Source organism: Carcharhinus amblyrhynchos, chromosome 11 (genome assembly GCF_965287045.1).
Source record: "Carcharhinus amblyrhynchos chromosome 11, sCarAmb.v2.hapA, whole genome shotgun sequence".
NCBI classification, from domain to species: Eukaryota; Metazoa; Chordata; class Chondrichthyes; order Carcharhiniformes; family Carcharhinidae; genus Carcharhinus; species Carcharhinus amblyrhynchos.
This window is the reverse complement of record NC_137334.1, coordinates 35,848,975-35,865,258: the sequence shown is the minus strand read 5'-3', so window position 1 is coordinate 35,865,258 and position 16,284 is coordinate 35,848,975. Positions and strand designations below refer to the sequence as shown.

The 16,284-nt window shown below is 42.8% G+C and overlaps 1 protein-coding gene across 1 annotated transcript in view; it reads left to right on the top strand.

Moving 5' to 3' along the window:
- Positions 1 to 16,284, top strand: part of itgav (integrin, alpha V) — a 128,938-nt gene that overhangs the window by 30,100 nt on the left and 82,554 nt on the right. Inside the window, exon 3 of the mRNA XM_080198855.1 lies at positions 11,137 to 11,228. Within this exon, the coding sequence (XP_080054981.1) occupies positions 11,137 to 11,228 (92 nt within the window). The remainder of the gene's footprint in view (positions 1 to 11,136; positions 11,229 to 16,284) is intronic.

Below are 16,284 nucleotides of genomic sequence, written 5' to 3'. Positions count from 1 at the left end.
AGCCCACCTCGTCCAACATGGGTCGACCAATCAATATGTAGATTGAAATCTCCCATAACTACTGCCGTCCCATTCCTGCACGCCGCACTTATTTGCGTGTTAACAGCCCGCCCCACCTCCAGATCATTATTCGGGGGCCTATAGACGACACCCACCAGCGTCTTCCTCCCTTTGCTGTTCCTAATCTCCACCCACAACGATTCCACATTCTGCTCTTTGGCTCCGATATCATCCCTTGCTACCACCTTGATACTATCCTTAATCAGCAGAGCTACGCCACCCCCTCTTTCCTCCTGCCTGTCCTTCCTAAACACTTGATAGCCCTGTACATTCATCTCCCAGTCCCTGTCACCTTGCAGCCACGTCTCTGTAATGGCCACCAGATCGTATCCATTTGTGTCGATCTGCGCCACCAGCTCATCCACTTTATTCCGAATGCTTCGTGCATTCAGATAAAGCGCTTTCATCCCAGCCTTCACCTGGACCCTATGTGCCGTAACGCCACCAATTGGGACATCCTCGGCCTCTTCCCTTACCTGTACCCTATCCTTAACTTTAGACCTCGTAGCGTCACCTACCCTCGCACCCTCCCCCCCCCTAATTAGTTTAAAGCCCTGTCTACAGTCCTCTTTACTCGATTCGCCAACACTCTGGTCCCAGCACGATTCAGACCAACCCCATCCCGCCCGAACAAGTCCCACCTACCCCAATACTGGTGCCAATGCCCCATAAATTCGAACCCATTCCTCCCACACCAATCCCTGAGCCACCCATTCACTTCCTTTATCCTGTCAACCCTACGCCCGTCTGCACTCAGTTCAGGCAGTAGCCCAGAGACGACCACCTTGTCGGTTCTACTTTTTAATTCCACTCCCAGCTTCTCATACTCCCTCCGCAGATCCTCAGTCCGCACTTTGCCTACGTCGCCGGCACCCACATGTACTACAACGACCGGGTTCTCACCCTCCCACTCCAGGTTCCTCTGCAGCCCAGCTGTGACATCCTGTACCCGAGCACCAGGCAGACAACACACCCTTCTGTGCACTTTGTCATTGTGACAAAGGACAGTGTCAATACTCTTCACCCCACTATCTCCAATCACTACTATGTTCCTTTTCCCCTTCTCTTTGCCTATGTCCTGCTGCATCACTGTACCGTGTGCAGTTTTATTTTTCAAAATCTCTAGTTTTACACTACTAGTATTATAGTATGTACATTTTATTAAATCTAAGCATGCAAACATAGCAGTAATATTGTCCAGTTCATTCTTCCTCTCCCAACATTTAAACTTCTTTCATCAAAGTCATAATGAAGCATCTGCAGTCACATTCTCCCTGCTTGCTTATCTTAACATGCTGCCGTTGTTCAGCTGCTTCCTCTTTCTTTTCAGAAACCTTTTTTCGATCCTGCTGTAATTCCAAGTCCAAGCTTGGTTCTGTCGCCATGATTGTAAGTTAGTTCTGGTAATCTCCTCAGAGAGCTGGGCAGAATCAGGAGGATAAAACTTGACATTGAATGCAAACTCACACAAATCACTTTGAATTTGCTTTTAATTGCCTTTGCTGAGTCCAACCAGTTTGTTCGATTTTCAGAGTTCCAAAATGTCAAAAAGCAGTAATCCTTTTCAGAAGGTTGAGCTGCTCACAGACTTTATCAAAGAGAATCTGTTCCTTTGCATGCTTTCTCAGCTTGACATGTATATTCATGGTTATTTAGAAAGGTTACTTTATTTCTGACCCCTTTTTAACTGGCCTTAGTTCCTCCGTCAAGCTGTCCAACTCAACCCTCTGTTGCGAAATGATATGCTCAAAATTCTTTCCAGTGCTTCCAATTATATATTTTTCTGTTCAAATGTAGTTTATTAATTCTGTTGTTTATTGTGGATTTCAGCACCATTTTCTGCATAGTCTTTGGGAAAGATATATAGCAAATTGCCTTTAGTGTTAGACTATGTTGTAATTATGGTTGGGTGATCATTGTGGCAGTTTTACTATTATGAAAACCATTATAACTTACTCAAACATCAGCTATGAACAATACTTCTCTGTGTATCCATGACTGTAAAAGCTGTATTGATTCATTATCCCAGTAATTCATTTCGAATTATAGTACTGTTCCATCAGATAGTCCCACTTCACCTCATCTGCTCCTTAATCTCCATCTTGTGATCAGATATGTCTGCTGATTTGATCTACATTTTTCTTCTCTGCCTTCACCAGTTTTATATGGCACATATTTACTTACAAATCTGAGATAATAAAGACACGATTGTAACTATCCACCTTTTTGTAGTGCTTGACTGAGACTTTCGGCTGTTGCATATCACAAGAGACAGACGTCAGCTTCTCTTGGGAATATTGCTCAATTGGAATGGCATTTTTTTTTCATCTACATCATGCAGAATTACTTTAGTGCTTGCCAGTTTATTCCCACATATAGCTCCATGTGATCGCGATAACTCTTTCAGGCCATTTTGCACTTCCTCTGGAAAATAACTCAGCAGTTTATCCTAATTTCTAGTTACTTCCTCATTGTCCAATCAAATTGGAGGAATGTCAAATTCAGAAGTTTCTTCACTCTGGGTTGTAACAACTAACGCATCCTGCTTTTGCTTTCTTCCCCTGTCAAAATACCATTTGAGCATATTCACATGACACACTCTGGAGTTTTCCTGCTATCTTATAAAGATCAAACTATAAAGGAGAATGCTGGCCGTGGCATGGTGGCAAACTGGTTAGCCCAGCTGCCTCACAGCTCCAGGTTCGATTTCGGTCTTGGGTTACTGTCTGTGGAGTTTGCACATTCCCCCTGTGTCTGTGTGAGTTTCCTCTGGGTACTCCAATTTCCTCCCACAGTCCACACCTGTAGGTTAGGTGGATGAGACGGGAAGATCACAAGAGGTGAGAAACTGGTTTTTCATCCCTCTTGCGATCTTACTGGCTCGCCCCATCCATTGATCCTCTCAGTCTTTGATTGTGGGTAAGTGCATAAGTGAGTAGTCAGGTCAGCAGAGTAGTTGAGTCTGGTTGGGGAGAGTAGGGGCAGGGGCTAGTTGAGTTGGGAAGAGTTAGTCAGAGGGGGTTGTCAGGTCAGATTTGGGGGGGGGGGGTGGTGGGAGTGAGGGTGGATAATTGGTTGGGGTGGGGGGGGGTTAGTTGTGCAGTTGTCCAGGTGATCGACAAGATTTTAGTCTACTTAACATTTTCAGGATAACTATCCAAATAAGTACCATGGTTATGTTCCAAATCTGAGATGTTTGCAGAAGGTCCTCGGGCAGGGAAATTGTCCATTTGAAAATTTTAAATTTTCTGGGCAATTCCTACATGGCTCCAATGCCAGGACTTTCACAGTGTAATGATGAATTTCATCAGTCATATGATCCTAAGACTGGAAGATTTAGGCCTTTGGATTCAGTTCTCTTCTTGGGTCACTGTCTGTGCGGAGTTTGCATATTCTTCATGTGTCTGTGTGGGTTTCCTCAGGATATTTCAGTTTCCTCCCATAGTCAGAAAGATGTACTGATTAGGTGCATTGGTCATGCTAAATTCTCCCTCAGTGTATGGAACAGGCGCGCAAGTGTGGTGACTAGGGGATTTTGACAGTAACTTCATTGCAGTGTTTGATGTAAGCCTACTTGTGACTAATAAATAAACAAACTTTGTATCAGAGAACAAGATTATGAACACGGTGTTGATTGGTCGGTTGGTTGAAAAGCAACTGTGGGTGACCCAAGTTAGAGAGTTTGTAAATGTATGCTTTGTCTGTGTTAACCCAATCTGTAGACCTCAAACTGAATACAGCTGCCACTGAATCAAATTCAAGGACCGTAAATTGATTGAGTGGGAAACTGAGAGATGTATCAGAGGCTGAATTAGAAAGATTGAGATTGCACGTGGTACCATGTTTATGTGGGGAGTGATGCGGATGCTTGTGGTGTGCAAGATATATTGATTGTTTAAAGAAAAGTTATCTTTATTTAAGTGTAACTTACCTATTAGTTCATGGTTAACTTGTGTTGGTTCTGGTTTGCATTAAAAGTTGCAAAAAGTGAACTTTTGGTAATTGTCATTTGGGGTTGTTTGGCAAATTTGGTTATTTTGGTTTTATGGATTTCCCAGGGGGATCATAACAAGAGATAAATAACAGTAAGAGTTCAAAAGATGCAATTCATGTTTGAAAGTGAATCATTCTAAAAATCCGAAGAAACCTATTCTCCTTTTATTGGCTATGGCTTTCAGTATGGGAGCAGCTTCTAACAAGCCCAAACAAGGCTGAGGAGGATAGTTTGAATATTTTCTTTCAATGCTTGTTGTGTCTTAAATTCTGTTTGAACATATTTATAAATATCTTCTGGAGGTGGAAAAGGGCAAGAGAAGTAGTTTAATTATAGCTGAGGATTCTCTTTGGTAGGAGACTTCTCCAAACTGTGTGGTTTTGGCAGAGTTTAAGAACCTGAATTTAAATCTCTCAGTACACAAAGCAAAACTCTGTTTGAAAAAAGATAAGCCGAGGCAGTGAAGGACAGGCACTGACCTTCCCACTGAGCACATGCTTTGTTCATTCAGTTTGATTTCTTGGGCATAACCCTTTCAGTTGATGCTATGCGATGAACTTGCATGGAAAGCGTGAAAAAAAAGTTCTAACTTGTCTATAATTTTTGTGGGTTGAAGGATCCATAAGGCGCTACCCTGAACTGTGATAGATTTACAAAACCAAAATACCTGGAAATCTGAAATATGATCAAACAATGTTGGAAATACTCAGGTCATGTAGCATCTGTGGTGAGAGAAACAGAATTATCATTTAAGCTCAGTGACCATGTATCAGAAGTGACAAAAGGTCATCAACCTGAAATATGAACTCTGTGCTGGTTCTGTCTGCATGATCCTTAGATAATTATGTAAGATTCCTGATGTTCATAATCCAGGGAATGCTGGTGCTTGCACAGTGTCTTCTGTGAAGTAATGGAAGGCTTTATTACACACTCCAGATTAAGATAGAATTGGTCTTTGCAACTCATAGTTTATTGTGCCCCTGAGCCTGGAGGCCACAAATAAAAAGCCAGTCTCCTTTTCTCCGCCCACGTCAAAAATGTTGTACCTTTGATTCTGTAATGTGAAACTGGATCTTCTTTTTAAGTGATGATTAAAGGAATTCTCCAAAATTCAAAAGAGCCAGGAAAAATGTTGCAGAGATTGCACTGATCAAACAATAACAAAATGCATGCTTTAAAGCTACCGACTGGTTAAAAAAATTAAAGCAGCAAGTTCCTGGTCCTGCCTGAGTCTTGTATCAGAAAGATGGAAAACACCACATTTTATTAATGCAAAACAGCCCTAAGCAATATTACACAAGCAGAATTATTGTTTGTCCAAAGAAAATTTAAAACATTTCAAATGAAACAAGATCATCTTAAATAATTCAGCACAAAGATGGGAACCTTCAATACATTGACATAGGCTCTATCTCTCTCTGTGTCCCCAGTGCTCCAAAACAAAATCATTACTCAATGATAGGATTGGTGAGTTTATCCAGGGCAAAGGACAGCCATAGATGCCAGGAGCATCCCACATTTAATTCCCAGCCTGCTAACAACTATTCTTAGCTGGTAATTGGTAACCATACTACAAATGCTCCATGACATCTTCCTCACCCAAGTACAGTGTTGGCTAGAGTTCCTACTCTGCACAGCTGTGCAGCAATCCATGTGGGAAATGGGTATAGGTGGATGTCAGATTGAATAGGCTTCCAACATTTGCTGTCACAGGACATGTGAAAGTACTGATTTTTGGTAAGATATTGGATCACAATAGACAACTGTGGAACTAAAGAGGAGTGCAGAAAACTGGTAACCAAAAGGCAAAACTAAAAAAAAATACGCAATGGCCTAAATTGAAAATATCCTCAAAAGGCTAATTTTCTGATGGCTTGGCACTATTAATCTATAGGTGCAGCGACCGACAATACAAATACAGTAAAAGTCAGAGTAGGATTATGCAAGAATACTAATGTGTGCTGGGAGGAGGTTAAAATAGTCACATAAGGGAGTCTGGTAAAGTAGGAAGTATGCGTTATGATTAAGACAGCTTCAGTTCATGTCAAGCATTGTTAATTTTTGGCAGTCCAAATTAAACTGAAAATGTTCTGAAGAGACCATTTAAAAGTTGTGAATTGAGGTTTGATTGTCTGATGATATAATACAGCTGCTCTAGGCTGTTGAGCAGTAAAATTGATTTGTATGTAGATCGTTATTGAACATGGAATCAAAATGATTTTAAAGTATTTAATGAAGCTTGAAATTATGCTTATTTCCTTTATTAATCTTTTCAGGTAATCTACTATGACTGTGTATTTAATGTATATTTTATTTGGTTTGTATTTTTAACTGCTGCTTCAATTAGCCACTTGAAAGTTATTGCGGCTGCATTTATCTAACCTCACTCCTGCAGGAAGAGGGGTGGGCTGGGAGCTGCGGACAGGTGCCCATGCCCATAATACAAGGACGGGGACAGGCAGTGAGCCTGCCCACCATATTTAGATGAACAATTGTAGGCCAATTACACTTGTTATCAAACAAATTAACCTTGATAATGCATGACCCACAACATAAAAATGTTTGATGTTTTTCTTCACTTGCATGTTTAAAGGGCAGGAAGCGAGGGGCTGGTTGCTCTTTGGGGACTGCCTTTTGTCAATCCTAGGGTGGCCCCATTAAGTTTTGAAACCCCTCACTCCCTTTCTACCTGTTCGTCCCTTAAATCCACACTCAACCCTTTTCCGTAACCTACCCAAATATTCCAGGCCCGAGACCCCGGACTTGCCTGCTCCAAGGATCCATGGGCTTTAGTTGTGATCTGTAGCCCCAGAAGTGGGTACTGACTCCCTCCTGGCGCAGTTGGGACTGGTGGAGATACCAACCAATCAGATTCAAACTCCAGAAGGTGGGACTTCCTCCCCAGTGAAATCCTGATGTCCCATTCAGCTGTCGTTAATCATGCCCGCAGCACTTTGACAGCGGTCGTGGTCAGCGTGGAACATGTCAACTTTGTTTCCAATGGGGGTGGGGTGTTATGCCAACTGTTTTTCTGCCCCATCCCTGTATTATTGTGCACAGGATTATAATATAATCTATTGGATAAGTATCATTCACAAAAGATGATAGGCAAAGCTGTAATTTTGTGCAGAATGCAAATGATGCATGGATTAAAGGAGCCTTGATCATTACAGCTGTGTCAGAATTTGTTAATGTTAAAAACAGAAGCTAGCTGATTTTTGGCTTAATTATTAAAAACAGCCTGTTGCATTTGATTTATTATTGTCACATGGACTAGTGTACAGTGAAAAGCATTGTTCCTTGTGCACTATACAGTCAAAGGAAACCAAACGTAGAAGGAAAGGAGTGCAGAATGTAGTGTTATTGTCATCATGGAGAGAAAGATCAACCTAATACAAAATAGGTCTATTCAAAAGTCTGATGGCAGCAGGGAAGAAGGTGTTGTTGAGTCGGTTGGTACGTATCCTCAGATTTTTGTATTTTTTCCCAATGGAAAGAGATGGAAGAGAATATGTTTGGGATACGTGGGGTTCTTAATTATGCTGGTTGCTTTTCTGGGGCAGCAGGAAGTGTAGACAGTGTCATTGAGTAAAAGACTCGTTTGAGTGATGGACTGGGCTTCGTTCATGGCCCTTTGTAGTTTCTTGCAGTCTTGGCCAGAGCTGGAGACACACCACGCTGTGATACAATTAGAAAAGATGCTTTCTATGATGCATCTATAAAGATGGTGAGAGTTGTAGCAGATGTGGCAAATTTCCTTTCGCCTTCTGAGAAAGTAGGTCGGCTTTCTCAATGATAGTATCGGCAAGGAAGGACCAGGACTGGTTGTATGAAGATTGATCAGGACTTCATATTTTTCTGTGCAATGTTAAAATTGCACACTGGCTGTGCACATGTTTTTCTTGAGCCAAATAAATCATCACAGGTTACATGAACAAAACTATTGCTAAAGTACTCTATTGGAAATGTATTGCAAGGGTTTCTGCTCCACATGCATTTAAGACATTGGAGACAGCTTTGCCTCAAATGGTAAGATAAATTACTTCTTTATGATCACTTGAGCCAAAGTGTCTATTATAGAGCAACACGAATGGTATCAAACTAGTCCAAATGATTTGTGAATGGATAGCGCTGAATGCTTAAAATACCAGCAATAATTTAAATTGGACTAAGTCAAACTATCCCCACTTGTCTATTTTGACCTGTCTTCAGCCTTTGACACAGTTGACAACACCATCCTTTTTCAACACCTCTCCACTGCCGTTTAGCTGGGTGTGATTGCAGTGGCCTAGTTCCATGTTAATCATTGTGAAAGAATCAGGCTTCTCTTCCCACTCCAGCAACTCCTCAGCACCAACATTCAAAAAGACGACACCAGTTTCCACATGTATACTGAAAGTACTCAGTTCTATCTTACCCATCACCTTTCCTGATCCCTCTATAATTTCTCTAAATCTGCATGTTTGAAATAGAGTACAGGATGAGCAGAAATTTCATCTAATTAAACATTGAGAAGGTGAAAACTCTGTTCTCTTGTGACCAGTTCCAACCCTTTCCTTGACAACAGTTTTTGAGGCTGAACTAGGCTGTTTATAACCTTTGGCCATATTTGATTCCTGAGCTGAGTTTTCAATTGTAACTCTATTTTGAAATTTTGTCTATCTCTTTCAGCTCTTCTATCACTGAAACCTTCATCCCTCCTGATACCTCCAGAATTGACTATGTTCAGGCACTCCTGGTCAGCCTCCCATATTCTCCTGTCTTTGCTGAGGTCATCGAAAACTCTGTTGCCTGTGTCCTAACTTGCATCAAATGCTGTTTACTCATCATCTCCACATTTGCTGACCTACACTGGTTCTGAGTTAAACAGTACCTTGATTTTAAAACTCTCATCCCTATTGTCAAATCCCTCCATCAAGTGACCTCTCCCTATCCTGGTAATCTTCTCCAACTCTCCAGGATATCCTCTAATTCCAGCCTTTTTGAACATCTCTAATTTTAATTGCTCCACCCGTGGTGTTTGTGCCTTCAGTTATCTCGGCCCAAGCTCTGAATTCCCTCCCTATTCTTCTCCATCTCTCCCTTTCTAGCTCAGTTTTTGCCTTCTCCTTAAAAGCTACTGTTCTGACCAAACTTCTGGTCATCTGCCCAAATAGCTCCTCAGTTGCTTGATGTCGTATTTTGTTTCACAACACCATTTGGATGTTTTACTCTGCTAGTTGGGTGCTATGGTGTGTAATAAGAACATAAGAAATAGGAGCAGGAGTAGGCCATCTAGCCCTTCGAGCCTGCCCCGCCATTCAATAAGACCATGGCTGATCTGTCGTGGCTCAGTTCCACTTTCCCGCCCTCTCCCCATAACCCTTAATCCCCTCGCTTATCAAAAACCCATCAACCCGCATCTTAAAAATATTTAGCGAGGCAGCCTCCACCACCTCAACGGGCAGAGAATTCCAGAGATTCACCACCCTTTGAGTGAAGAAGTTCCTCCTCAACTCCGTTCTAAACCGCCCCCCCTTTATCTTGAGGCTGTGCCCCCTAGTCCTACTGTCCTTTCTGAGTGGGAAGAGTCTCTCCACCTCTATCCTATCCATCCCATTCATCATCTTATATGTCTCAATGAGATCTCCCCTCATTTTTCTAAACTCTAACGAGTACAAGCCTAGTTTATTCAGCCTCTCCTCATAGCCCAACCCCCTCAACTCCGGCATCAGCCTAGTAAACCTCCTCTGCACTCCTTCCAAGGCCAAAATATCCTTGTGTAAGTGCGGCGACTAAAACTGCACACAGTACTCCAGCTGCGGCCTCACCAATGCCCTATACAGCTGCAGCAAGACCTCCCTACTTTTATATTCGCTATGAAGGCCAGCATCCCATTCGCCTTCCTGACCACCTGCTGCACCTGCAGGCTGGGTTTTTGAGACCCATGCACAAGGACCCCGAGGTCCCTCTGCACCGTCGCCTGCTGCAGTTTTTCGCCACGTAAGTAATAGTCCTTCCTACCATTATTCCTACCAAAGTGGACCACCTCGCACTTGCCAACATTAAATTCCATTTGCCAGTTCCTGGCCCATTCGCCCAGCCTATCTAGATCCTTCTGCAGACTCTCCACACCCTCCGCGCAATTTGCCGTTCCACCAATCTTGGTGTCATCAGCAAATTTCGACACCATACACTCGGTTCCCTCCTCCAGATCATCTATATAAATCGTAAATAGCTGTGGGCCCAGCACCGACCCCTGGGGCACTCCACTAGTCACCAACCGCCAATCCGAATAGCACCCATTGACCCCCACTCTCTGCCTCCTATTTGACAGCCAATCCTCTATCCACGCTAACACCCTACCCCCAACTCCATGCCCCCTTACCTTCTGCAATAACCTCTTGTGAGGTACCTTGTCAAACGCCTTCTGAAAATCCAGAAAGACCACATCCACCGGCTCTCCTCTATCCACCGCCCTAGACACATCCTCATGGAACTCCAATAAATTTGTCAGACTCGACTTCCCCTTAACGAAACCGTGCTGCGTCTGCTCTATCAAGCAATTCCCCTCAAGATGCCTCGCTATTTCCTCCTTGATGACAGATTCTAACATTTTACCTCCAACAGACGTTAAACTAACCGGCCTATAATTCCCTGCCTTTTGCCTGCCACCCTTCTTAAACAACGGCGTAACATTAGCCGTTTTCCACTCTTCCGGCACTTCCCCGGAATCCAGCGATGTTTGGAAAGTAGCCAGTAAGGCATCCATTATCACCTCCGCCATTTCTTTCAGAACCCTTGGATGCATTCCATCCGGTCCTGGTGACTTGTCCACAATCAGTCCCTCCAGTCTGTCGAGCACCGCCTCTCGTAACAATAATGTCATTGAGACCCTCCAGTCCTACCATCTTTCCATCGCTAACACCCGGCAAATTATTCACGTCCTCCTCTGTGAAGTCCGAAAGAAATCAATTGGAGTGAAAGAATTAGTACCTTGTATCCTTGGATATGAAGTTGCCCTTGTGTCTGTAAAGCAATTTTGAGTTTAAATGTCAAGTCATGTAAAAGTACTTTAACAACTTCTAAAAATATTCCCTCAGGTAACAGAGTTAGAAACGGGAATGATCAGTTGGAATTCAAATCCTACCAGTGGTTTGGAGCATCAGTAAAAACTTATGGCAACAAAATTCTGGTGAGTGAGGCATTCATCCGATGGTGTTCATTGTTTAAATTATTTAAACCCTTCGTTACATTGTAATCAAATTACATTTGTGGCAAGTAGTGCTGTTAAACCTCTTATGAATTATATTGGATCCTATATTTTAATTTATTTCAAGATTATTAGAAATTAAGCATTATTCTAAAGCATATTTTGAAGGAAAAGCTTCCATCCTTTTCCCACTTTCCTTTCTGTAGCCCATCCTGTTCTTGAGGGCTTTGCCTTGCTGCTGGGATACAGTTCCGAGGATGCTATTTATGTGAGCTTTAATGAGCAATAGTGGTGTATTCAACCATATAGGCAGACAATGAAGAGGGATTTGCAACCATGCATCTCCATTCTTACTCACTATTCACAAATTCTCTGCCAACATATGTTACTTGATAGCAATCATCAGCAGGAATCCTGATTGATATTCTACTCATCTATTACTATTATATCTGAGATAATTTAGTGGACAGAGACCCAGAGTTGATCTTCAGGCGAGGGCGCGTGTGTCAGAGTGTCATTTATACATCATCTCTAGTCAAAGTTTCTGAGCGATTTGAATGTTTTTGTGTCTGCATCAATACAGACACAAAATTATGGAAAACCATATGATTCTGTTTTGTGCCAGTCTTGAAACTCCATGCAATCTTCTTATCATTCTTCTTGCATTCTCCCATGTTTCATTCCTATTTCCCCTTTTCTCTTCTTCTTAACATTAACATTAAGTCTACTCTTTCAGATTCAGCCACTTCATGTGATGGAGAATACTACATTTACAGCACTCTGTGTGAAAAAACTCCACCTTTGTCAGCAGCTGTTCAATATTCCAACATAGTACTTATTTGAAACTTGGTGAACAGAATTTGAAGGGAGGATAATGATTGGGTCACTAGGCAAAACATCACAGAATTTGTGACTTCTGTCTTTCTCATAAGATAATGCTATTGAAGTGTCTAAACCTGTTTGGCCATTGGTAACTCCCAAGATGTTGTTTGGGGATGTGGGTGCGACTAAACCTTCTCAGCCGATTTATGAGTTACTTCTCACTGGAAGTAACTTCTCACTGTTTCTTCAGTGATGTGAATATTACTTACCATTTACTAGACCAAGCTTGGGTTTTGTGTAGGCTGGCATGGGCTGTTTCATTATTGAAGGAGTTGTGAATTGAGTGGAAGAAATATTAGTTAACATTCCTAATCCTGGAATGAAGGAAAGATCATATGGAATGTTAGAACCTAGGTTGAAGATATTTCTCTAAGAAACTCCCTAAGCAATGTCTAGGGGCTATAATAATTGATTTCAGGCAGTCAGAATCATTTATCTTTTGTGTTAAGCAAGATTTAGTTTTGGAAGACTCTCCCTTTTGAATTAGATCTGTGAATGTGATATTTGATTGAATAGTGCTATGAAATTGTTGGCAGCTATTCTAATCTCATAAGAACATAAGAACATAAGAAATAGGAGCAGGAGTAGGCCATCAAGCCCTTCGAGCCTGCCCCGCCATTCAATAAGATCATGGCTGATCTGTCGTGGCTCAGTTCCACTTTCCCGCCCTCTCCCCATAACCCTTAATCCCCTCTCTTATCAAAAACCCATCAACCCGCTTCTTAAAAATATTTAGCGAGGCAGCCTCCACCACTTCAACGGGCAGAGAATTCCAGAGATTCACCACCCTTTGAGTGAAGAAGTTCCTCCTCAACTCCGTTCTAAACCGCCTCCCCTTTATCTTGAGGCTGTGCCCCCTAGTCCTACTGTCTTTTTTGAGCGGGAAGAGTCTCTCCACCTCTATCCTATCCATCCCATTCATCATCTTATACGTCTCAATGAGATCTCCCCTCATTCTTCTAAACTCTAGCGAGTACAAGCCTAGTTTATTCAGCCTCTCCTCATAGCTCAACCCCCTCAACTCCGGTATCAGCCTAGTAAACCTCCTCTGCACTCCCTCCAGGGCCAAAATATCCTTGCACAGGTGCGGCGCCCAAAACTGCACACAGTACTCCAGCTGCGGCCTCACCAATGCCCTATACAGCTGCAGCAAGACCTCCCTACTTTTATATTCAATCCCCCTCGCTATGAAGGCCAGCATCCCATTCGCCTTCCTGACCACCTGCTGCACCTGCAAGCTGGGTTTTTGCGACTCATGCACAAGGACCCCCGAGGTCCCTCTGCACCGTCGCCTGCTGCAGTTTTTCGCCACGTAAGTAATCTCACCAGCATTCAGTTTTGCCTTGCATTTCTGACTCAAGGCTGGAGTCAATGTGGATCTGATGGCACTGAAACTGAACAGTAGTGAGTGGGTGTCACTTGATGGAATTATTGATGACTCATTTACGTTGGAAATGCTTGGGAGGAGAGCAAAGGGTGGCCTCTCCTGGGTTTATTTTATTGTGACATAACTGAGCAATCTTCTCTTACTGGGTTGATGACAGGGTGTGCTGGCAACAGAATGTAGCCACCGCATAGAATAATCTAGCTGAGCTCGCCCTTAAAAATCCACCTGCCACAGACATTTATGCCGGCAATAATATTAGAATAATAATTGCACAGTCGTGCTGAAGACTAAAAGGCACAAAATGCTTATTGAAGTTGTGTGACACCCGACCTGTCAGCTTCTTGTGTGGCCCACACCAGAGTGCATGCACAGGCTGAGAAACCTTGAATAGGTACCATCTTGATGTCACACAGCTCAGTTGGTTGATGTGCCCGGATACCAAACTTGGTCAGCAACGTGAAGGCAGCTTCTTTGTTGTTCAGTCTGTAAGCAACAGACATAAACATGTGCCCTGCAGTAGCAGTGTTTAATGGGTGATATCCAGCATACAGATAAGATAATTTCTTTATAACTGCTTCTATTGCGAAGTATCTGGAAATGCTTTGGACTGTGTGTGGAAGTATTTTGGTGAATTCCTGTATTGGCTAGAGAGCATTGACATGTGGTGTGGAATTTTGTGACCTCGCTTGGACAAGGCTCATAAAACCCCGCCCAAGGTGAATGGAGAATTCCATTCTGTGAGCCTTGCCCGCCCCAAAATTGGGGCGGGGCAAGGCGGTAAAATTCTGACTGTGAAGTGCTTTTGGAACAATACCTCTTCCGTCATTGCTCAGGATCACGGAGGAGTTTGGTGATGTTGGCTGCTAGATGTGACTCTCTGATGAGCTTTCCCAACTGGGATACCAGTCCTCAGATTTTGATGAGAATTTTGCAGGATTGAATGGACCAAGGTTTACATAAGAACATAAGAAATTGGAGCAGGAGTAGGCCATCTAGTCCCTCGAGCCTGGCCCACCATTCAATAAGATCATGGCTGATCTGATAGTTGTTCAGTTCCACTTACCTGCCTACTCCCCATAACCCTTAATTCCCTTATCGATCAGAAATCTATCTACAAGTGACTTAAACACATTTAACAAGGTAGTCTCCACTGCTTCAATGGGCAGAGAATTCCAAAGATTCACTACCCTCTGGGAGAAGTTCCTCCTCAACTCTGTTCTAAATTGACTCCCCTTTATTTTGAGGCTGTGCCCTCTAGTTCTTGTTTCCTTTCTGAGTGGAAAAATCTCTTTGCTTCTACCCTGTCTAGGCCCTTCATTATCTTATGTCTCTATAAGATCTCCCCTCAGCCTTCTAAACTCCCAGCGAGTATAGGCCCAATCTACTCAAAGTCTCCTCATAAGCTAACCCCCTCATCTCCGGAATCAACTTGGTGAACATTCTCTGTACTCTCTTCAAAGCCAATATATCCTTTCTTAAATGAGGGGACCAAAATCGCACACAGTATTCTAGTTGCGGCCTCACCAGTACCTTGTACAATTGCAGCAAGACCTCCCTGCTTTTATATCTATCTCCCTTGCTAAAAAAGCCAACATTCCATTTGCCTTCTTGATCACCTGCTGCACCCACAAACTGAGTTTTTGCAATTCATGCGCAAGGACCCCCAGGTCCCTCTGCACAGTAGCATGTTGTAATTTTTCACCATTTAAATAATAGTCCATTTTCCTATTATTCCTTCCAAGTGGATAAGCTCACACTTGCCAACATTATACTCCATCTGCCAGATCCTCGCCAACTCACTTAGCCTATCCAAATCTCTCTGCAGACTTTCTGCATCCTCCACGCAGTTTGCTTCCCCACTCATCTTTGTGTCATCCGCAAACTTTGTTACCCAACTTTGTTTCCAACAGCCATTGCTGATTGGTTCAATCTTTTCTTGAATATTGGACTCACTCTAGCAGTGTGGCCTGCCAAACCTCTAATGAGGTTCAATTCAACACTTGGCTCATTTATTTCTCTAGTATTACTACACAGGTTATCAGAGTGATTTAAATTTAAAAGCACAGGTTGGCTTTGTGGCATTTAAATTTATTATCTCTGATTTTGTTAGCCCTGAGCCACAGCAACTCTGCTACCACACCCATTTTCCAGCTGAGAAGGAAACAAGTTACTCACACCATAGCAATGGTGACCAGTAACTATCACTTGATACACACTACTTATTTTCCATTCTCCTTTCTTTCTCTTTGAGGTACCTGATCTCTCTCTGCAGTCAGATGTGCTGTACTGGGATCGCTTTCAAGTTGGCTTGATTTAATGCTTTGTTACATCAGAATGAAAAAAACGAGGCATAGCAAGGAGTTCTCCTTCTTTAGGATTTTTTGATTGATTTAAAGTAATTTGATTTTCAGGGACAACTTCCAGTGAAGCCATGTTAATGCACAACAACAAAACCCCATAATGCCATCACACACTTTGACATTCTGCTTTCAGTGTCATGATATGATTTTTATGTATTAAAATGTAAATACAAAGGTAAGCTTCCAGCGACACTCACTCAATGTTGCATTTCTATACTATTACCGTTACATTGGCTGGAATTCTTCGGCCATTCATGCCAGTAGGATTCTCTGGTCCTGCTGCTGGCGCACCCCCTACCACAGGTTTCCCAATGTTGGCTGCAATGGGAATTCCCATTGACAGCAGCGGACCAGAGGATCCCGCCACCAGTGAATAGCACACCACCTCCTGTTGCTAAGAGAAACACTG